Raw genomic sequence first — 22,294 nt, forward strand, 5'->3', positions numbered from 1 at the left:
TTTTGAGATATAGGAAGTGGGAGTGACTGAAACATGTATAACAGTCTTGGGAGAACATTCATCTTTATTATTTGGATTCTTGAGTAGAAGTTTGTAGGTGTTGCCGACCACCGTTCTAGATCTTTTCTAATGTTGCCCTCCACCTGATTATAGTTTATGTCCGCCATATCTGATAATGATTTTGTCAAGGTTACGCCCAAATATTTCATGTTGTTCGAGTGCCAATTTAATTTGTATTCGTCTCTGATCTTTTGGGAGGGTATATAATTGAATGATAGAATTTGTGTTTTGGATACATTAATTTTATAGCCTGATAAGTATTCAAAGGTATGGAATAGTTGCATCAAAATTGGGAAGCACTTGTCAGGGTTTCGTAGAAAAATAATAACGTCATCAGCAAACAATCCAATAAGGTGTTTTTGTCCAGCAAGGGATACCCCCTCCGACTTTGAATGTTGTCGCACTGCTTGTGCTAGTGGCTCAACATATAAAGCAAAAAGAATTGGTGACAAGACACAGCCCTGTTTTGTACCTCTATATAGCCGAATTCTATCTGTCAGACTGCCATTCACCTTGATTCTAGCTGTAGGTTGATTATAGATTGTCCTTATACATTGTATTGAGCTGTCCTTAAACCCGAATTTTTCCAATACTCCAAATAGGAAGAGCCAGCTTACGCTATCAAATGCCTTTTCTTGATCTAAGCTAATTAACACAGTACTGATATTCGTTTTTTCTGCATTGTCAATAATGTGAAGGACTCTCCTTATATTGTCCTGTGCCTGACGTCCCTTGATGAATCCAGTTTGATCCACTTCTATCAGATCTGGTACAAATTTTTGGAGTCTTTTGCTAATGATCGAAGCGTACAATTTATAGTCGTTATTTAGGAGGGAAATGGGTCTATAATTCTTGCAGTATTCTTTGTTTTTTCCTTCTTTGGGTAAGATTGTTATAATAGCTTCTCCCCATGATGGTGGAGCTATTCCCTGATTCAGAGTCCAGTTGAAGCAAGATAGAAGAAGTGGCTTGAGTTCTTCTTTGAAAACTTTGTAAAATTCAGCCTGAAAGCCATCGCTTCCTGGGGCTTTATTTGTTTTTTGTTCGGCAATAACTGTATCTAGTTCCTTATCTGTAATCTGTGAAATCAGTAACTTGTTTTGGGTATCTCCTATGGAGGGCAGATCCAGCGGGTCAAGAAAATTTTTTATTGTCTCAAGGTCTGCGGCTGCCGGTTGTGAATACAGTCTCGTGTAATATTTTTTAAATTCATTTTCTATCTCATTAGGCATATAGTATAATTTGTTACTATCCAAATTTCTTACTTTATCAATAATCCTTGATCTCTGCTTTTTACGCAGTCTACTGGCAAGTATTTTAGTTGCTTTGGGCCCTGATTCGTAATAGGTTTGTTGCATATACCTAGCCTTTTTTTCTACTTCTTCTTTTAGTAATTCATCAATTTGGTTTCTGATGTCTGATATTTCTTCTAGAATTTCAGGATTTTTAAGTAGTTTATGTTCCCTCTCCAGATGTTTAAGTTTTTCTATCAAATTTTTATATAGGGCCAGTCGCGCTTTTTTTTGTGCTGCTGTTAGGGCTATGAGTTTTCCCCTTAAGACTGCCTTTAATGCATCCCAAAGTATAGTTGGGCTCACATCTCCGGTATCATTGTCTTCTATATACATTCGACCAAAATCAACTCAAAATTCTCCCACACAACAGAACCTCCTCTATTCCTCGCTGGCTCCAAATCTCTCAGTGGAATGATCAGTGGTTCGCTATCTGTCACCATCAAAACACTCCACAAATCCCGCGAATGATTCACTTCCTTATAAACCATTGAATCAGACACCGAAGCAGTTAGGTTCTAAATGAAGCTTCGGACGTCACCGATCATGTGACTCTGGCCAAACGAATCAAGCTTCGACACAGAGCTTCTGAAGCAGTGTGTTGATTTTTTTGACACACGCACCGGAGCTTCAGCTTCAAGCGGGCCAACACTGCCTTCTTGTCTCCTTTTTCTGACCCGGACACTTTTTGTTACTTCCCCCTCACCGCCTAGACCCCTCAGGGGAACGTAACAAATGAGACGAGATTAAATCTGACATCACGAAGTTAAACAGTCAGAAACTCTTCTGAAAATCTGCCTCCTCCCCCCCTGTGCTAAGCTTCAGGTGGAGTCCTGCCTCCTTCCAGGACGGCTGTAAGTTTGCTTTGTTTCCTCCTATAACAGTTTGTCTTTAGGAACTTTAGGGGCTTTTTTTCTCCTCATGAACATGATGTGAGACAGAGGACAGAGCTGCTTGTGTTCTGCTTTTTTGGGTTTCCCTCAATAAGCTGCTCCCTTTGTTCTCAGTTCTTCTGTATCTAATGTCAGCATGTGAGTCATCTTCAAACACAAGCTGAACATGTTTTCATGGTAGCATCGGTAGGATTCATGGAAAAAGCACTGATTCAGGTCACTAACCAGGTTCAGGGGGATGACTGGAGTATTTCCCAAACAGAGACATCCTGCGGGGATCTTTGTTCTCTTGTAGACTCTGATATTGTTTCCAATGTTTCCAATAACAAAAGAGAAAATCTGTTTGATTCACTTTTCTTTCTTTCTTTTGTAGATATAGAGATATACCTCTAGGTTAGATTTATTTCTCTGAACCTCCACAGCTGCAGGTGGAGGAGATGGTGTCTCCATCAGCAGATTCAGTGGAAAGGCCGGACTTAAAGGAGGCTTCAAAAGGCTTCCAGACAGGATGAACTGGGCTAAATGAAAGAGAGGATAGAAAGGATTGTTTTGAACTTTGAATCATATAAAATCATTCCTGTAGTCCCAGAATAAAAACATTGTAACATTTGAATGTCACAGCATATCTGAGTGAAGAATAAGTCAGTGTCATTAGCTTGTATAAAACAGCCTCAATTCACCAAAGACATCTTGCTTAACTATAGCTGAGAGCCAATAAGCAGATTTTTAGAGCCCAGATCTAAAAATGTCTAAGAACAGTTGGTTCATGGACCCTTGGTCTGAGGAACAGAATATAACAACACACTACTTAATCTAGTGAGTAACTAAGTAATGTACTGCATTACTTTTAAGAAAAGCAAGAAGAAGAACCCGAACAGAGCAAATCAGCATGTGAACTTTACCCTGACTCAGTCTGAGCAGTCAGACGGCTTTTTTTTTTTTTTTGGAGTAACACATAAAGGTGTGACACACACACACTTAAATCCAATCTGAAGTGAGACTCAAAGTTCAGTTTGTACATAAACAATAAAAGAAACTGCATTTACAGTATTTCACAGAACTGAGTACACTGATTTTCCTGCCTCCATCAGTCTGTGGAGGAGGTGGAGCTGCTGCTCTCACTAACACACTGACTGCAGAATGAGCTCAGCTGCTGTTCCACAGTAACTGCTGCGAGGTGGACACATCTGTTTGACCATAACCAGTTACTATGTCAACAGCTGTTGGAGGCACCATATGCATGCATGTCTATGAAGCGCCTTGAGGCGACTTTTGTTGTGATTTGGCGCTATATAAATAAATTGAATTGAATTGAATGTAGTGTAGAACTGAATTAAACATGCTGACGTTATCTGTTTAAAATCCTTCATTACAAATATTGGATCTGCTTCAACAGGAAGTAATTATGACAACAATACAAAGGTTTTTGGGTTTGATATTTAGACTGACTTAATTAGATAATGGTAAATGGCCTGTATTTGTACAGCGCTTTACTAGTCCCAAAGGACCCCAAAGCACTTTACATATCCATTCACACACATATTCACACACTGGTGATGGCAGCTACATTGTAGCCACAGCCACCCTGGGGCGCACTGACAGAGGAAACATTCCACAACGTCAACACAACATCAACACAAGTACAGAAACAAACTGTCACTTGTAATTTTTCTTATTAATAGTGAATCAGTGTGTGTCAGTGAATGCATCGTGTGTGCTTCACGGCTCCATCTAGTGGCCTGATAGTAGAGCAGCTGATGGCAGCTTCCTCTGCCTCACACTGCTGTCTGACTGCATCCAGCTGACACTGAGATGAAGCAGGAAAGAAGCAGCTGATATTTGGACAGCACACATGATGAAAGGAGGATTTCAGTCGATGTGCACATGAATGATTTGTGTTTCCTCTGCAGGTGAAGGTAGAAAGTGTGTGTGAGCTGATGTGAATCATGTGACCTGGTTTCTAGGTTACATGACAGGTCAGAGGTCAGCGACTGTAACTCAGTTCCTCCTGTTAATGTGAACTCACTGAGTGTTTGTGGTTTACCTCTCAGACTGACTGAAGATGATGATGGAGGAAGAGGAGGACAGAGCAGAGTCTGCAGGGTCCAGCTGTCCGTCTGTGAGGAGTGACCGGTCCAAACCTCTAAATCCAGAGTTCAGTGGTGAACCTGGAGCAACGAGGTCAGAGAGCTGAACTCACTGAGTAACAGAAATAATTCTGCACTGACATTATAATCAGTGTTGACTCTGGTTGATTGTCTGACTGTGTTTGTGAGCTGAGAGGAAATGAAAATGAGTTTGTAACAAAAATCAGTTTTGTCCAGTTTTCCTGTAAAAAGCTGAACTCTAATCTAAGAGGATGTTACTGACAGGAAACAGCTGCATTATCTGCAGTCTGTGTGATCACAGCTGCTTCAATCATGTTTGTGTCTGCAGAGGTCAGAGGTCACAGTCTGCAGGGTCCAGCTGTCCGTCTGTGAGGAGTGACCGGTCCAAAGGAAACCCTCCAGCCTTCAGTGGTGAACCTGGAGCAACGAGGTCAGAGAGCTGTGATGACTCCTTTACATGTTTGTGTTTCCTGGATAAATATGACCTGAAACATCCTCAGATTGTTACAAAGATTCATTAAAAAGAAAACAATGAAAGAGAAAAGATCCAAATGTTCGACTTGGTCATTTGCTGTTTGAGGACAGTGATGCTCATATCTGTGGGGAAAGTGTGACCTGAGTGGGTTCATGTTTGTCTTTAAAGAACAGAGCTGCTCTGATTCTCTTTGTGTCTGATCTGTTAAACAGTCTGAGAGGTCACACAGAGACCCAGCAGCTAAAGCCTGGATCATACTGGCTGCTGTTACTCCATCAGGACAACACTGAACCACAGTGGTGTGGATGTAGTGGATAAATCCCACCATACTGATGCTCAGAGTTAACCACAGGGAACAAAACCAGATGTTACCTTCAGATTGTGACCTTTGGAGTGGACGATGCAGATTTCAATAGAGAATAAATGTTGTTGTTTTTCAGCTGTGAAGAAAGAATCTAATTTTCTGAACTTAAGAATTTATGATGCTGGAAACAACATGGAGACTATAACACAACATTTCCACTGTGTTCATAGAATGAATGTAAAACTGTCAGACATTCATTAAATATGCAAAATGTCTACAGAAGCATCAGAGGGTCAGACGTGAAGCACTCAGTGATTTTGATCAAATGACTCATCAGTTATTGATCTGTACTACACTGATCTACCACGTTAGTAAAGCTGGTGTTCTGGTGGTGGAGGGAGACTCGGATCATGTTCTGGTTTTGGAGCAGTGATCTGCTGATGGTTCAGTTTGATGAGCTTCTTCAAAATCATCCCTGACATCACCACTGAAAGGACGTCCATGAAAACAGACTGAAAATTACTGATATGTTCACAATCTGAGAGTTTAAAACTTGACAGACTTGATTCAGATGAAGTTATTTGAGCAGAAACTCCTGGATCTTTATCCTGTGTTGATCTAATCCTTCATGGTTCCTCCACAGAGTGGAGCAGCAGAGCTCAGAGGTTCCCAGTGGTCAGTCTGCCCAGCAGCATCAAACACAGCTGGACTCCATATTTATGGTCTGTACATGTACAACAACTACTGTTACATCTGTTCTGTTCACAGTCGTCTCCATGCTGCTCTTTGTAGACCAGTGGATCGTCAGTGTGTCCAACATGGATCTGATGTTTGGCTCCATGATTTCAGTCTGATTGGCTCATTCATAAATATTCTGTTCCAGCTGCTGGAGGACAACATCATCACTTTTGTGAAGAACGAGCTGAAGAAGATCCAGAAGGTTCTGAGTCCAGATTACCCAGAATGCTTAGAGAGTCAGAGGAGCAGCAGCAGAGAGGCGTTTGTGAAGATCACGGTGGACTTCCTGAGGAGAATGAAGCAGCAGGAGCTGGCTGACCATCTGCAGAGACGTAAGAGGATTTATCTAAAGATTTAAGCTGCTGGATAAATGAACATTTTCCAGAGATGGAAGATGGAGCAACATGTTTTAAAGATTAGTTCTTTTTGGAATTGAGTGTTTATTTTTCTTCTCTATCAGAACTTCAAGCTCCAGTTTGTCATCGTAACCTTAAATCCACCCTGAAGAAGAAGTTCCAGTGTGTGTTTGAGGGCATCGCTAAAGCAGGAAACCCAACCCTCCTGAATCAGATCTACACAGAGCTCTACATCACAGAGGGAGGGACTGCAGAGGTCAATGATGAACATGAGGTCAGACAGATTGAAACAGCATCCAGGAAACCAGACAGACCAGAAACAACCATCAGACAAGAAGACATCTTTAAAGCCTCACCTGGCAGAGACGAACCAATCAGAACAGTGCTGACAAAGGGAGTGGCTGGCATTGGGAAAACAGTCTTAACACAGAAACACAGCCTGGACTGGGCTGAAGACAAAGCCAACCAGGACATCCAGTTCATATTTCCATTCACTTTCAGAGAGCTGAATGTGCTGAAAGAGGAAAAGTTCAGCTTGGTGGGACTTGTTCATCACTTCTTTACTGAAACCAAAGAAGCAGGAATCTGCAGCTTTGAAGACTTCCAGGTTGTGTTCATCTTTGATGGTCTGGATGAGTGTCGACTTCCTCTGGACTTCCACAAAACTACAATCCTAACTGACCCTAGAAAGTCCACCTCAGTGGATGTGCTGCTGATAAACCTCATCAGGGGGAAACTGCTTCCCTCTGCTCGCCTCTGGATAACCACACGACCTGCAGCAGCCAATCAGATCCCTCCTGACTGTGTTGGCATGGTGACAGAGGTCAGAGGGTTCACTGACCCACAGAAGGAGGAGTACTTCAGGAAGAGATTCAGAGATGAGGAGCAGGCCAGCAGCATCATCTCCCACATCAAGACATCACGAAGCCTCCACATCATGTGTCACATCCCAGTCTTCTGCTGGATCACTGCTACAGTTCTGGAGGATGTGCTGGAAACCAGAGAGGGAGGACAGCTGCCCAAGACCCTGACTGAGATGTACATCCACTTCCTGGTGGTTCAGGCCAAAGTGAAGAAGGTCAAGTATGATGGAGGAGCTGAGACAGATCCACACTGGAGTCCAGAGAGCAGGAAGATGATGGAGTCTCTGGGAAAACTGGCTTTTGTTCAGCTGCAGAAAGGAAACCTGATCTTCTATGAATCAGACCTGACAGAGTGTGGCATCGATATCAGAGCAGCCTCAGTGTACTCAGGAGTGTTCACACAGATCTTTAAAGAGGAGAGAGGACTGTACCAGGACAAGGTGTTCTGCTTCATCCATCTGAGTGTTCAGGAATTTCTGGCTGCTCTTCATGTCCATCTGACCTTCATCAACTCTGGACTCAATCTGATGGAACAACAGCAAACAACCTCCAAGCGGTCTAGTTTTTTTAGAAAAAAAGAGTCTCTCCACCAGAGTGCTGTGAACAAGGCCTTACAGAGTCCAAATGGACACCTGGACTTGTTCCTCCGCTTCCTCCTGGGTCTTTCACTGCAGACTAATCAGACTCTCCTACGAGGTCTGCTGACACAGACAGGAAGCAGCTCACTGACCAATAAGAAAACAGTTCAGTACATCAAGAAGAAGCTCAGTGAGAATCTGTCTGCAGAGAAAAGCATCAATCTGATCCACTGTCTGAATGAACTGAATGATCGTTCTCTAGTGGAGGAGATCCAACAGTCCCTGAGATCAGGAAGTCTCTCCACAGATGAACTGTCTCCTGCTCAGTGGTCAGCTCTGGTCTTCATCTTACTGTCCTCAGAAGAAGATCTGGATGTGTTTGACCTGCAGAAATACTCTGCTTCAGAGGAGGCTCTTCTGAGGCTGCTGCCAGTGGTCAAAGCCTCCAACAAAGCTCTGTAAGTACATATGTGATCATAGCTTTAGTTTTTAAATGTTTATTCTAGTTAACACAGATCAGGTGGAACAACTCAAATAACATATCAAAAATATTAAGTGGTCATCGGTACTCAGTTTGTTCAATACTGAATACAATGGAGCACAAATTGTCCACGTTTCTGAAATATTTCTGGGTGTAACTGTCACCAAAGTGCAATTTAGACCTGGCCTGTGGTTGTTATCTAAGTGATAATCATCAATTCTACTAAAACAAATACAAAATAAAGAAGTTTGACACATTCTGTTGATATCAAAAGCACACTGAACAATTCAGTGTTGTTTTACTGCTGTTCTCTCTTCACTTCTTCTCCTCTGATTCTCTCCACATGTTGCTCTGCATCAGTGCTCAGTTTCCTGACAAAACAAGATGAAATATTGCTAAATATAATAGTATCTCATTACACTTCAACATAAGTGTTTTATTTTTGTAATTGTTTATCTGTTATTTTTCAGACTGAGTCACTGTGACCTGTCAGAGAGAAGCTGTGAAGCTCTGGCCTCAGGTCTCAGCTCTCAGACCTCTAATCTGAGACAGCTGGACCTGAGTAACAATAACCTGAAGGATTCAGGCGTGAAGCTTCTGTCTGAAGGACTGAAGAGTCCACGCTGTACACTGGAAACTCTCAGGTGAGATCAAGCATTTTTCTTTCATCAACTGACAGAATTAGCAGATTAATAATAAGGCAGTCCTCTAATAAGAGGAGAAGTGGAGGTGTTTTGAAGGGCAACATACTCTTATGCTGAAAGCAGACTTCTCACAGATTCTGAGGCTGCAGGTTTCATCACTGTCCAACCAAAATTCACTGAACCAGCAGTAAATGAACGTCCAAAACGACGCTTCATGTTTAAAAAACAGATGATCAGGGGGATTTGTGTTTACATCTTTTTTGTGTGATCTGTTCACCTGCTGTTTCAGCTGTTTGGTGGTTGTTGAGATGGTTTTGTGAACTTTTAGCTGAGATTCTGACGTTTCTGTAGATACCACACATGTCTAATTACTTTGTACAGCATGAATGGCCATAACGAGGTTTTTAACAGTAAGAAAAGTTGTAAAACTTCAGAAAATATAGTTAAAAGTCCAAAACCTTCTACGTCTGGTGGCTTGTGGTAAGGAGCAGATCAAACGAGTAAAGAATTACGTTATAATTATAAATGGCTTCAACAGCACATTCAGGTCTGTGAGACTCATTCAGACACTGAGCTGTGGCTCTGTGCTACATGCACATAGTTCTGCATCTCTGCCATTCAGACACACTTTATATATAGTTTATTTTATGTAGTATTCAATACTGAACTGTACATTTAGTCTTTTTAAAGGCAGCAAGTTTTATTCAGTGTTTTCATAAAAGCCTTATTTTTATCCATTTACTGCTATTAGGAAGAACACGTGAGGTTTAAGACCTGGACCAGTTTGAAACCTTTTGTCCTCCACAATGGAAAATGGGTGGAAATAAAAATGGGTCTCACTTTAGCCAGCTCCTAATTTTATCAGTTCTACTCTCAGCGTCTCCTGTATATCTCCTGTATAAATGTTGCACTCAGCTTTGTGGTCTCCAATATCACTGAAATGCAGCCAGATGCTGCTCATTTTGCCTTTTCACTCTTTCCTGACACGCTTGCATTTCAGTACAGCTCCCATTTCTCTGTGTACTGGTCTCTACCACTACCCTTGCTGTCTATGGGACATGTCCTCTTTCACATAATGGTATGATCCCAGTCTGTCTCTTAAAGTGTTTGGCCACATGGTTTGCTCATCAGAATAAAACCTCAGCCGTGCTCACATTGATTATCAGCAAGCCTGAAAATTCATCAATATTTGACATATGAAATTATCTCAAGGGCTTGATTTGGCCCACGGGCCATATGTTTGACACCCCTGGTTTACACAGTTTGGTATTCAATGTACAAGTGAGTTAGCTCTCAGCTAACTAGCAGACAAGCTAACTGCTGGGACTGCGTCTTTCTAACAAGAGCGTCAGACACTCAGACTGGTTTCCTTTGTGGATGATGATGTGTTCTCACACTGATCCTTCATGCTGATGCTGCCATCCACCCACTGCTCCTGGATTCCTCATCATCATCTCCATCAGCCCTCACAATACTCCACCTTCTTCAGCTTCATGTTCAGCAGCCTGGATGGACAGTAATTCTTTCCATGGGTTATGGTGGGACATTGAGAGCTGAAGTCAAACAGCAGTGAGAATGAAAGACTGATTCATTTCTATTTAGTCTTGTGATGTGCAGCTTTGTTCAGAGCATTAAGGCCCAGCAAAGATCACTGAGGTCATAGAGTCCTGATGAAACCTGTGTGCTTATAGAAACTGAGACCAGATGAACCAGAATAGAAGGACATTAAAATGAAGTGTCAGCTACACAAAGGCAAAACTATTCAGTTGTTGCTGTGAGTTATTTAAATGGAGGATGGAGTCAGACTTTAAGCTGCTGGACTCAGTCACTATATCCTGTTGTCCTCATAGAACCTGGACACACAGACTCACCTGTGACACAGTGACACACAGTGTGGGCTACACACACATTAGAAAGTGGATCAGTCACACTTGTGCAATCATTTGTTGTGCTGGGAAACCATGAACACTTTGAATCACATTAATGGCTTTGTTACAGCAACATTCAATCATGAGTTCAAAAGTAGTGCATTGTGTACTTATTTTAATAGTACTGCAGTATGAGAAGTGCAACATTCAGTGTGCAGAAACAGATCAGGTGCTTTCTAACAGCAGTGTTCCCTTTAACACAGCAGCAGTTCAAATATTTCTGTCAGTCTGAGCTGAAACATGAATCTAATCAAATATCAAATCAAAGTTCTTTGCCTCTGCCAGGACGTTAACATTTGATCTAGTTTTTCACAAAGTTCCCTCAGCGTCCAGAGCCACCAACATACCTTTGATCAACAGCAAGTGAACATTTATATATGTGTGTTTGCAGAACAGGAAGCAGCAGAACTATTGTTCTGTTATCAGGCAGCAGCACAAACGCTCATCAGCTCATTTACTGTGCAGGACTTTGAGTGTGTGAAGTGTGTGTTTGTGCTGGATTTCCTTTGGAGAATCTCAGTCAGAAACCAGACAAAGAAAAACTCTTTCAACAGTCCAGGTTGAGTTGACAACATGAACTGCATTTATCTTCCTCTGACTGACATGTTCTTCCTCCTCTGCACCGAGCCAGCTGCTAAGACTCACAAGCTCATTGACATTTTCTGATGATAAAGAAACTCTCTTCTTCTGCACAATATGAGCAGCAACAGAGAAGAAGCTTTCACAGGTACAGATGTTGCAGCTGTGGCCAAGTACATGTGCTGCATGTTGGAGCAGCACTCTAATGGACAGGCCTCTGTACTGATGGTGGGCTCTGCTCTGTATCCACCACACTGTTCTCAGCTGAGTCTTCCTCCTGTTCACAATCACACTCTGATCAAGCATGTTCACGTTGTAACGCCGTGGCTTTCGTAGTCTCTCCTTTTTCTACAGCTCATGTGTTCTTCTTGTGATGCTGCGTCTTGAGGCTCATACATGCCGTCATTTGTTGATCCTAAGAACGTTCCTCAGACAGACTTCTTCAACAACAGATAACTTTAGTTGTATCAACACTGCCTCCTGGAACAGTTTAAAATGAACATGTCAAAGATCTGTACCTGTCTCCATGTTTCTGTCCCCGCCCCTTTCTTTCTGTCCTGGGTCATGTGAGCGCTGCAGTAGTATTAGGCCCACCCTCAATGCTCCCATTGGCTGAGATGCATAATGACGCCCATTTCAAGCCAGCACTGATCAACATCCCTCCTGTGACCCATGGCTTTTATATTCAGAGCCAGTGAGCACTTTCACAATAATCATGATTTTAAAAACTGTGATTAAAATAATTGCTGACGTTAATCAGTTAATGAGTTAACGAGATAATAACAGGTTAAGTTGCCCTAAAATTTAGACTTTGGTGACAAACTGATGTGATCTCCATGTTTCCTTTGTTGGACTGTGGGCGAGTGTCAGAACTGAATGTACTGAGTAACATGTAGAGTTTAAACATGTGTCAGTTCCAGTTTTAGAGCTCTAAAGTGCAGCTATCATGTTAGGAATATGTTAGGAATAGACAGGAACACTGAGCACACTGAGGTCAAATCTTTATTTATCCAGTTCATCTGTAGGCTGAGCTCAGTCCATCCATTTAGTGAAATGATGTTTAAAGGTCTCCTTGTTCTGTGAGCGTGCACAGATCCTGAAGCAGAAAGCCTGGGTTAACAGAGAAATGATCATCACTGTGATGATGCTCATCGTCTCTGACTGGGATTTGAGGTTTTGTCAAAGCAGCAAAGAAAGCCTGGCTATGTTGGACTGGGTGTGGAAGCAGCTCCCAGTTTGAGTTCAGGAGACAGACACCCTCTCTACTTTGAAGATCAGCTTCAAACTTTCCTTTTTGATAAAACTTATAGTTCGAGCTGGATCAGGTGACCCTGAACCATCACTTAGTTATGCTGCTATAGGCTCGGGCTGTTGGTGGACTTCCCATGATGCTCTGCTTTCTTCTCCCCTCTTTTCACTCCTGATGCTTTTATATGTCACTACTGCATGTCCTTAACTTTTGTCTCTCTGTTTTGTTCTTGTCTCTCTGAGCTCATCTCTTCTCTTTCCCCTCACCCTGCAACCAGTCATGGTAGATGCTCCTCCTGGAGCCTGTTTTCACTGGGAGGATCTTTGTGTCAAAGGGAGTTCGTCTTCCCACCATCACCAAGTGCTGCTCACAGTGGAGGCGGTTACCTTACACTGTTAAACAGCTTAAGATGACTGTTGTTGTCTGTTGGGTATTGTCACTTATAAATAAAGTTATAATGGATGGATAGATGTTATTGTGACAAAGAGAAAACAACTGTTGACAGATAGATTGTTGTTTTGTGTGTCTGCAGTCTGTCAGGCTGTCTGATCACAGAGGAAGGCTGTACTTCTCTGGCCTCCGCTCTGAGCTCCAACCCCTCCCATCTGAGAGAGCTGGACCTGAGCTACAATCATCCAGGTCCCTCAGGAATGAAGCTGCTCTCGGCTGGACTGAAGGATCCAGGCTGGAGACTGGACACTCTCAGGTATGGAGAGAAAATCTGATAGAGGAGGAAGGGCTGGAAACATTTCCCGTGTCTTTCACTCACTTCCTGTTTGTTTCCTGCAGATGAGACATGAACAATCACACATGCAGGAATATTTTCAGGGTCAGACACACTAGTCTAGCTGGATAGTTCATGGATATTTATGTAGGGGTCTCCAAGGAGTCTGTTTGCACGAACATTTAGGTCACAGGTGTACCTGATATAGATGCCAGTGTACCTAATAAAGTGTCAGCTAACATTTGGAAATGGAAGCTTAAATAATGACAAACTGTACATTCACAGCTGAATTCACAATAAATTTGTTCTGAAGTGCACATTTTTCTGTTATTGTTCTCAAACAACAGAATGAGAATGAAATATTGATTCTAACAGGGCCCATAAACAGCATTAGCTTAGCAGCATTAGCTTATCAGAGTTTCTATCATGGTCACAGAAATCTTTAGCAGAGAAAAGTGGCCTACTTAGCAATAACTGCTCAAGTTGTATAAAGAAAGGGAAAACAGTATTAGCATTAGCTGCTAATGGCAGCTTACTTAGCATAAACTCTTCACATCTTTATAATGCAAGGGAAAGGAGTCACTCATGGAAGCCTATTTAGCATTAACGTCTCACATCATTATAAAACAAGAGAAAAGGGTATTAGCATAAGCTACTAATGCTTATTCACCTCAAATTAGCTTTAGCTGCTAATGGTAGCCTACTTAGCATTAACTCCTCACTAATATAATGCTAATTCATATCAAATTAGCATTAGCTGCTCATATTGTTATAAGGAAAGAGAAAACAATATTAGCATTAGCTACTAATAGTTATTCAGCCCTAATTAGAATAAGCCTCTAAAAGCAGCCTACTTAGCATTAACTCCTCACATCGTTGTTACCCAACGGGAAAGAGTATTAGTATTAGCTACTATCATTTTTAATAAGTAAGAGAAAACAGTGTTAGCATTATTGAATAATGCTAATTCACACTAAATTAGAATTACCTATTTACAAGAGCGTACTTAGAATTAGCTGCTCACATTGTTAAAAAGTAAGGGAAAACAGTATTAGTATTAGCACATAATGCTAATTCACGTCAAAGTAGCATTAGTTAATAATGGCAGCCTACTTAGCATTAACTGCTCACTAATATAATGCTAATTCACATCAAATTAGCATTAGCTGCTCACATTGTTAAAAGGGAAAACAATAATAGCATTAGCTGCTAATAATTATTCACCTAATTAGAGTTAGCCCCTAATGGCAGCCTAGTTAGCATTAACTCCTGACATCGTTATAATGCAGGGGAAAAGGGTTACCATTATCGGATAATGCTAATTTACATCAAATTAACAATAGTTAATAATGGTAGACTTCATATCACTAGCTGCTGTCATTCTTACAAAGCAAAGGAAAACAATATGAGCATTAGCTGCTAATGCTTTTTCATCTAAAATTAGCATTAGCAGCTAATGGCAGCCTACTTAGCATTAACTCCTCACTAATATAATGCTAATTCACGTCAAATTAGCATTAGCTGCTAGCATCAGCCTACCTAGCACTAGCTGTTCACATTGTTAAAAGGGAAGAGAAAACGATATTAGCATTAGCTACTAATAATTATTCACCCCTAATTAGAATTAGCCGCTAATGGCAGTATACTTAGCATTAACTCCTCACATTGTTATAATGTAAGGGAAAAGAATTAGCATTATCTAATAATGTTGACCTTGGCCCACTGGAAAAGTTCAGAACTAAAGATTTAGGAGTGTTTCTCGATAGCTCTTTCTCGTTTGAGAAACAAATGAATTCTGTTATTAAAACCAGCTGTAAGGTTTATATTGTTGATTGTCATTTATGCTTAGAAATATTTACTCATATATGCTTAGAGTTGTATAATCGATTGCATGATGATAGAGGTTTGATCCTGAGTAGTCTGTAAAGACTCTGTGTGCCTTCCAGAGTGCTCTGGCATGCACACACCACTTGGGGCCATGAGAGAGGTCGTACCCTCTCTTACTGATTTATGGTGTAGGACAGGGGTCTCAAACTCAATTTAGCTGGGGGCCGCTGCAGGCAGAGTCTGGGTGAGGCTGGGCCGCATTAGGTTTTCTACAAGAAAGGCATGGTTAAAAAATTCCAATCTTCTCAAATCTCTTTATTTTTATTTTTTAACACAAAATATGAAAAATAAATAAACAAATTAAGAATTAATAAGAAAATAAATCAATCTGTAATACATAAATAAAATAATAATAAGATGTTTTTAGTCAGTGAACTTGTGTGTATCTTTCAGTCTTCTATATCTGCTGTATTTAGATTGAAATGTCTGTATTAACAGTTCTATAACCGTCTTCTGAACATGAATGGAACACTGTAGAAAATGAACTGTTCTTCTGAACATGGCTTCTCTTGCCTACTCCTTGCTGCTAGAGACTAGAGATGGCACGATACCACTTTTTTATGTCCGATACCAATATCATAAATTTGGATATCTGCCGATACCGATATGAATCCGATATAGTGTTTTTTAATCAACAAAACTGTTTTTTAAATATCTTGCTGCATTTTGCAAGTCTGCAAGTTCATACTCAAGTTTAAAACAACAACTACACTAAAGCTATTCTGTTATACCTGTATACAAAAAAAAACATTTCATAGTTCAGCAATACTGATCAATCTAATAAACTTAGACCTACACCATCCTCCCTATTCTGGTATTTTAAAGAGTACTTAGCGTAAATATTAAGCAACCTAACTAATAGGGTTCCAACTCCCAGCAACAACAAAAATAAATAAATAAAAAATAGGGAACCACCCCTCACGCTCCACCTCATGATGCTTAATCGACGTAATCAACCTTAATTTGATGCAGTGTGAATAAAAATGCACAGAAATCAATTACTTTTCAAGAAATATTAAATAGATTCAACATCTTTCTTCAACAAAATTGCAGACTGCACAGATGGTACCTTCCCAAAGGAAAAAGTACTATAGCTTACTAGGGTATATATATTAGACTTAATAGTCACTATATACAGTAATTGACTTCTATTCATTTTACATCAAATTAAAACTTTGGGTGTAAGATTCAGATAATTATTTATTAAAAGCTCGACATTTTAAATGAGAATAAGAAAGAAAAGTATGTCTTTGTGCCCCCTTTTCCCAGTTAATGCCCTATCGGCCCCCCCTGGCTAAACTTTGCTAGAGTTTAGCCGCCCCTGCACAGTTACCAGCCGTCAGCTACGTAGAAAAAGATCCTGGTGTAGAAAGTAATATTAAATAAATTGTAACAACAGCTTATCAAGTTTAAACGTGCTGCTGTTGTTCAGCCGCTGGTTTCCTCTTTCTGGTGCAAAGTGGGCCAAAAACAAAGAAGAGAGACGGACTCGCGACAGAAAAGCCGATCAGCTGATCATTAAGCGAGAGGCAGTCGCTTGTTAAGCTTAACGTGGGAATGCTTTACAAACATTCAGAGATGGACTTACACACTTGCTTTACTTCTCTCGGGGATAACTTTGTCGAAGATGAAATGCCGGGTTGCTAGCGAAGCTCCACATGCTATCCAGACCACCGACAGGTCCCGCATGCCACAGCCGCTCTATCACGTGATGCATACTGCTACGACGTGCTAACGTTCTGAGGTGAGTTACGGCGTGTTGCAAGTTTTGTGAGGTGCTTTCGTGATATTTAATGGATCGGATTAAATTTTTTATTTTTCTCCGATATCCGATCCAGTAATTTAGGTCAGTATCGGACCGATACCGATACGTAATATCGGATCGGTCCATCTCTACTAGAGACCTGGCAGCGTTTCCTCTCGCATAGCCGAGCCAGATTTGGCCTGAGGGAGGAAGCAGTTGCGACCCTCAGTATGTCTTGAAGATGATCATCCGTAAGTCTGGACCTGTACTTGGACTTATTGAAGTTCAAAGTGGAGAAGAGCTTTTGGCACAAGTATGTGCTACCAAAAAGGCACATGGTCCGCTTGAACATTCGGGAAAGCCGAGGGAAACTAGGGCTCAAGTCTCTCAAAAATTGTCCAAGCTTCTCTGATTTTCCACTCACCTCCCTGAACTTTGCTTTGAGTTCAGAGTTGCACTGCAGCTCAATGAGCTCCATTTGAAGCACAGAAGGGGCATCTTGCACATCAAAGGAGAAGGGGTCCGCAAAAATGTGAAAGGTGGCTCTGTGTGTCTTGAAGTCAGCAAATCTGTGATCAAATTCCTCCTGTAGCCTCAAAATGACATCAACATACTCGTCAGCACTGAATGGTGTGCCTGCATCCACGAGTGCCTTGCATGCTGGGAAATGGCAAAGGTTTGTCTGAGAGAGCTGAGCTTTCCAGAGCGCCAGTTTTGTGGAGAATGCTCTCACGTTGTCATAGGCAGCACTGACAAGTTGCCCCTGGCCTTGTAACGTCTTGTTCAGTACATTAAGCTCATGTGTCATATCAACAAGAAAAGCTGAGTCCATGAGCCATTTGGGATCAGTTAGCACAGGAACACTAACTCCATCCTTCTCCATGAAGGCTTCACTTCTGCTCTCAACTCAAAAAGTCTCTTTAATACATTTCCCCTGCTGAGCCAACGTACCTCAGTGAAGTCGAGCACATCCCCATATTCTGACTCCATTTCCTCTAAAAAAGCACAGAACCTTCGGTGCTTTAAGCCCCTGGATCTGATTTGGTTGATGCATGTCACAACAATAGACATCACATTGTCAAACTTCAGGCATTTGCTGCAAAGGACCTGCTGATGGATGATGCAGTGCAGAGCAATGGCCTCCTCCACGCCTTCCTCTTCCAGTTTGTTTTGTGCCACCAGTCCATGTTTCCTCCCTGTCATTGATGGCGCTCCATCTGTTGTTATTCCAACAAACCTCTTCCATGGCAAACCAACATTCTCAATGGCATCACACAGCTTGTAAATATCTGCTGAGCGGTGGTCTGGCCATGCATTGGAATTACTGTGAGCAGCTCCTCCATCACTTCAAAACTGTCATCAACACCACGGACATACATTGGGAGCTGGGCAGTGTCGGTGATGTCTGTGGTCTCATCAAGAGCGACTGAGTATACACTGAAACATTTGGCTTTCTCACACAGTTGGTCATAAATGTCACTTGACAGGTCAGAAATGCGATCTGCTGCGGTGTTGGCAGAAAGGCTGATGTTGCTAAACTGACCTTTCTTTCCCGGACAGACTATATTTGCAGCCTGCAATATGCACTTTTAGACAAATGCACCTTCTGTGAATGGCTTCCCTGCTTTAGCAATCATCTCACTAACCACGTGGCTCCGACTGCTGCATTATTCTCTTTGGTTGCTTTCTTGGAGAAATCTTGCTGCCTCAGTAGATCTGTTTTAAGACTGGCAACCCGGTTCGCTCTCTCGTCTCCCTGGTATTTTGCATCCAGCTCAGCATGTCTAGTTGTGTAATGACGTTTCAAATTGTATTCCTTGTGCAGCGCAACTTTCTCTGTGCAAATAAGACAGGTCGGGGTGCCCCTGTGCTCAACAAAGAAATATTGCATTTCCCACTTTTCCTGAAATTGTCGGTGCTCATCACCAACCTTTCTCTTCACCGCAGGCTTTGAAAAAGACATGTTTGGGGCTATGTGACATTTATAATTCTACTTGGTGTCACTGTCGCATTGAAGTTTCAATCAAGCGTTTAGCCGACGGACGGGGAACGTCTCAACGCGTAGAGAACGTCATTTCTGCTTCTTTTTCTTGCAACCGTAGCACGGCGATCGGCAGATAAAAAGCCGGTAGCAGTCTCCTTTGTTTTTACGCTCGATGTTCATGTCTTTCATGACGACACGAACACCGTGGCGTTTGCAGATGGTAGAAAGTGCAGGGATAGCGAGCGCAAAAAAGGCGACTGCTCACGGCGCCGGGCTGTTGTTACAGGAGAAAGAAGCGGAAACGACACCGTGACATATAACAAATAACATCAGCTGTTTCTGATGTTAGTTGTTTTGACTGCTTTTACATTATATTGAAATATATGTAATGTTCATGTTTGCTGCAATGCAAACGCAGTGATGCAAATAAAAACATGGAGCCACAAATTACGGTGCGACCCTATAATTAGTCCGGGTTACCGGGGACTGTTGTTGCCGATGAACAGGTGTCGCTATGTGACTGCAGACTAAATTGGGCTGCATTGAGTTCATGACTTTTCTTTTATCCCGCCGCCTACGCATCACTGTGAGAGTTAATATGAGATCTCTCTCTGTGGAAAAATAACTTTAAATCCCACTGACGTGTGTATAAATCTATATACGTATAATGTCCCGCTGGGCAGCAACTTAAAAAACAACTTTTTTTGAAGTGTTGTGAACGCAGCGCGCTGGGGCGAATGTCGGCGTTTGCCCAATAGAAAGGAGGAAGCCAGCCAGGCACAGAAAGAAAGAAACACTCCAGGGCAACGCTGCTGGAACTTTGACTCATTGAGAAATGTTTCCCTGCTTGCATCAAGCCCGGCTGGTGTCCCCTGAGATCCATATCCCACCCTGATTGGTGGGTTAATTCAGCTCCGCCCACAACACTGTAAAGTGTCATACATTATCAAACTAACATTACATTTTCATATTAAGGTGGGGCCAAAAACTATCGTCCTGCGGGCCGCAATTGGCCCGCGGGCCGCGAGTTTGAGACCCCTGGTGTAGGAGGACACCTACTCTGTGTCTGGTTAAGTATAAGAGCCCTTTGTTAGGGGGACCGCTGGACTCTTAGCACCAGCTTTGGGGTCACAGGGTCACATCTGGAACACACACACACACACACACACACACACACACAGACACACTATGCACAGACTGGTACTCTTTGTTCATACCTGTGTAAGACGTCATAATGAACTTGTGCATATTCATGTAAGCTCAATAAAGAGCAGTGTTACGAGGGAGCAGACGAGAGCGACTGAGGTCAAGTGAAGGAACGGCGCTGTCACAGTTCTCTCCCTCATCAATTGTCTGGTTCCAGCGGTGGGTCTGTGCTAGACGACCCATCAGCAGCTTTTTCCACTGGTTACCAGTACGTGGTAGAATCCACTTCCAGATCTGGTTGTCTTTAAATCTGTGAATGGATTGGCTCCATCTTATCTCTCTTTAACAAAAGAATCCAAGTGGAGCCCTCAGGTCTGCAGATAAGCAGCTTCTGACCAGAACTAGACGTAAAAACAGAGGTGAGCTTTATCGATGGCTGCAGCCAAACTCTGGAACAGTCGCCCTTCACATCAGGTCGTCACCAACACTGGACATTTTTAAAAGCCGGTTGGAAACACATTTGTACTCTGTAGCTTTCAATCCTGACCAGTCTTTATAGTCATTACTGTGTATGTTTCCTATTTTCTCTCTACTCTGTGCAGCACTTTGGCTCAAGCTGTTTTTAAATGTGCTGATAAATAAATGTAGATTTCTTTGAATAAAACAGTGGAGCCGAGCTTTGAGCTCAGTGTGTAACAGTGTGTGTGTGAGAGCCATGTAATGTCCATGTGTGCATGCTGACTGTGCTGCTCTGACCCCCCTCCTCCTTTCAGGGTGGAGCCTGCTGGAGTCCGATGGTTGAGACCAGGTCTGAGGAAGTGTAAGTGTGTTTTTAATGGGATTCATGAAAACAAAGCAGCACACATTCAACCATCTTCATCATGTCAGGAGTCATCATCAAAGTGTCAATCAATGAACAGATGATGGATCAATAACTGCAGCTGGATTGTGTTTGTTCTCTCCATCAGATTCCTGTCAACTCACAATCGACACAAACACAGTGAACACAGAGCTCCAACTGTCTGACAACAACAGGAAGGTGACACGTGTGGAGGAGGTTCAGTCATATCCTGATCATCCAGACAGATTTGATGTTCGTCAGCTGCTGTGTAGAAATGGTCTGACTGGTCGCTGTTACTGGGAGGTCGAGTGGAGAGGAGAGGTTTATATATCAGTGAGTTACAGAAGCATCAGAAGGAAAGGAGGCAGTGATGACTGTTGGTTTGGATACAATGATCAGTCCTGGAGTCTGTACTGCTCTGATGATGGTCCTCAGTCTGTCTGGCACAATAACAGCTACACATCCATCTCCTCCTCCTCCTCCTCCTCCTCTGTCTCTAACAGAGCAGCAGTGTATGTGGACTGTCCTGCTGGCACTCTGTCCTTCTACAGAGTCTCCTCTGACACTCTGATCCACCTCCACACCTTCAACACCACATTCACTCAAACTCTTTATCCTGGGTTTAGACTCGGTTCCTTGTCTCGTGGTTCCTCAGTGTCCCTGTGCTGAGTGGAGTGTAAAGAGTGTCTCCTGTTACAGAAACACTCTGACTGTTGAACAGATAGTTCAGTCTGTACATGTCTGTCTCTTTCACTCACAAACACGTTTTCAGATTCATGGATTCAATCAGTTGATGTTTGAAACTCTTCTAAATGATTCCTTGTAAACTTCTTCCTCTTCAGTCACAAATAAACAGGAAGTGATGTCACATGTGTTCCTGTCCACACAGCAGAATGAGTCTATTGCTGACAGTGATGTACAAACAGAGTGAGCATTTCTGAGGCCCAAAATAAACTGAGTAGTTCACTGAATGAACAATGGACTGTGAGCTCAGTTCCTTCATCATTAGTATGGATTATATATGTATATGTATTATATTAGTATCATATATATCAGGTGCTGCTGCTTTCAGTCATTGTGCAAATGTGCTGTTTGTAAGCTTGTAAAGCTGCAGTCAGCTGAGACTGAAGAAGTCACCTGATCAGTGAGCAAACGTTTCTGAAAACGTCCAGATGAACAGAATCAACCTTTTGGGATCAGCCAGCAATGCAGCATCATTGTTGTTCAGCTTCAGAGGTTTGCAGGAATGAACTGATGACCAGAAACAGCTGCAAAGTCCAAGAAAATACCAGCTGGAGTTCAGCTGCATTTGAAGAAGTCAAAGAAAAGTAAGGATGGCAAAGGGCGACGTTTTCTTCCAAAGAGCTGCAAACATGGTCGACGCCTCATTAGAAGAATCATCTGGACATTTGTGAGGAAC

The 22,294-nt window shown here is 42.2% G+C and overlaps 2 protein-coding genes across 2 annotated transcripts; both read left to right on the plus strand.

Annotated features, from left to right (window-relative positions):
• Positions 1-1,817: 1,817 nt before the first annotated feature.
• LOC146679753 (protein NLRC3-like) lies at positions 1,818-8,796 on the plus strand. Its single transcript, XM_085450178.1, has 6 exons — positions 1,818-2,206; positions 4,297-4,426; positions 5,776-5,854; positions 6,016-6,202; positions 6,331-8,125; positions 8,619-8,796. Exons 2-6 carry the CDS (start codon positions 4,308-4,310, stop codon positions 8,794-8,796), a joined length of 2,358 nt encoding a protein of 785 aa, XP_085306304.1. The 5' UTR covers positions 1,818-2,206; positions 4,297-4,307.
• On the plus strand, positions 8,738-21,837 carry LOC146679754 (stonustoxin subunit beta-like). The gene is made up of 4 exons (XM_085450156.1): positions 8,738-8,792; positions 13,081-13,254; positions 20,807-20,853; positions 21,002-21,837. The coding sequence occupies exons 2-4, from the start codon at positions 13,199-13,201 to the stop codon at positions 21,541-21,543; spliced, it is 645 nt and encodes a 214-aa protein (XP_085306282.1). The 5' UTR covers positions 8,738-8,792; positions 13,081-13,198; the 3' UTR covers positions 21,544-21,837.
• The last annotated feature ends 457 nt before the right edge of the window (positions 21,838-22,294 follow it).

This window comes from Copadichromis virginalis, unplaced genomic scaffold (genome assembly GCF_057382275.1).
Source record: "Copadichromis virginalis isolate Kocher_CV1m ecotype Utaka unplaced genomic scaffold, C_Virginalis_male_GT1.1 unmapped_scaffold_1, whole genome shotgun sequence".
NCBI classification, from domain to species: domain Eukaryota; kingdom Metazoa; phylum Chordata; class Actinopteri; order Cichliformes; family Cichlidae; genus Copadichromis; species Copadichromis virginalis.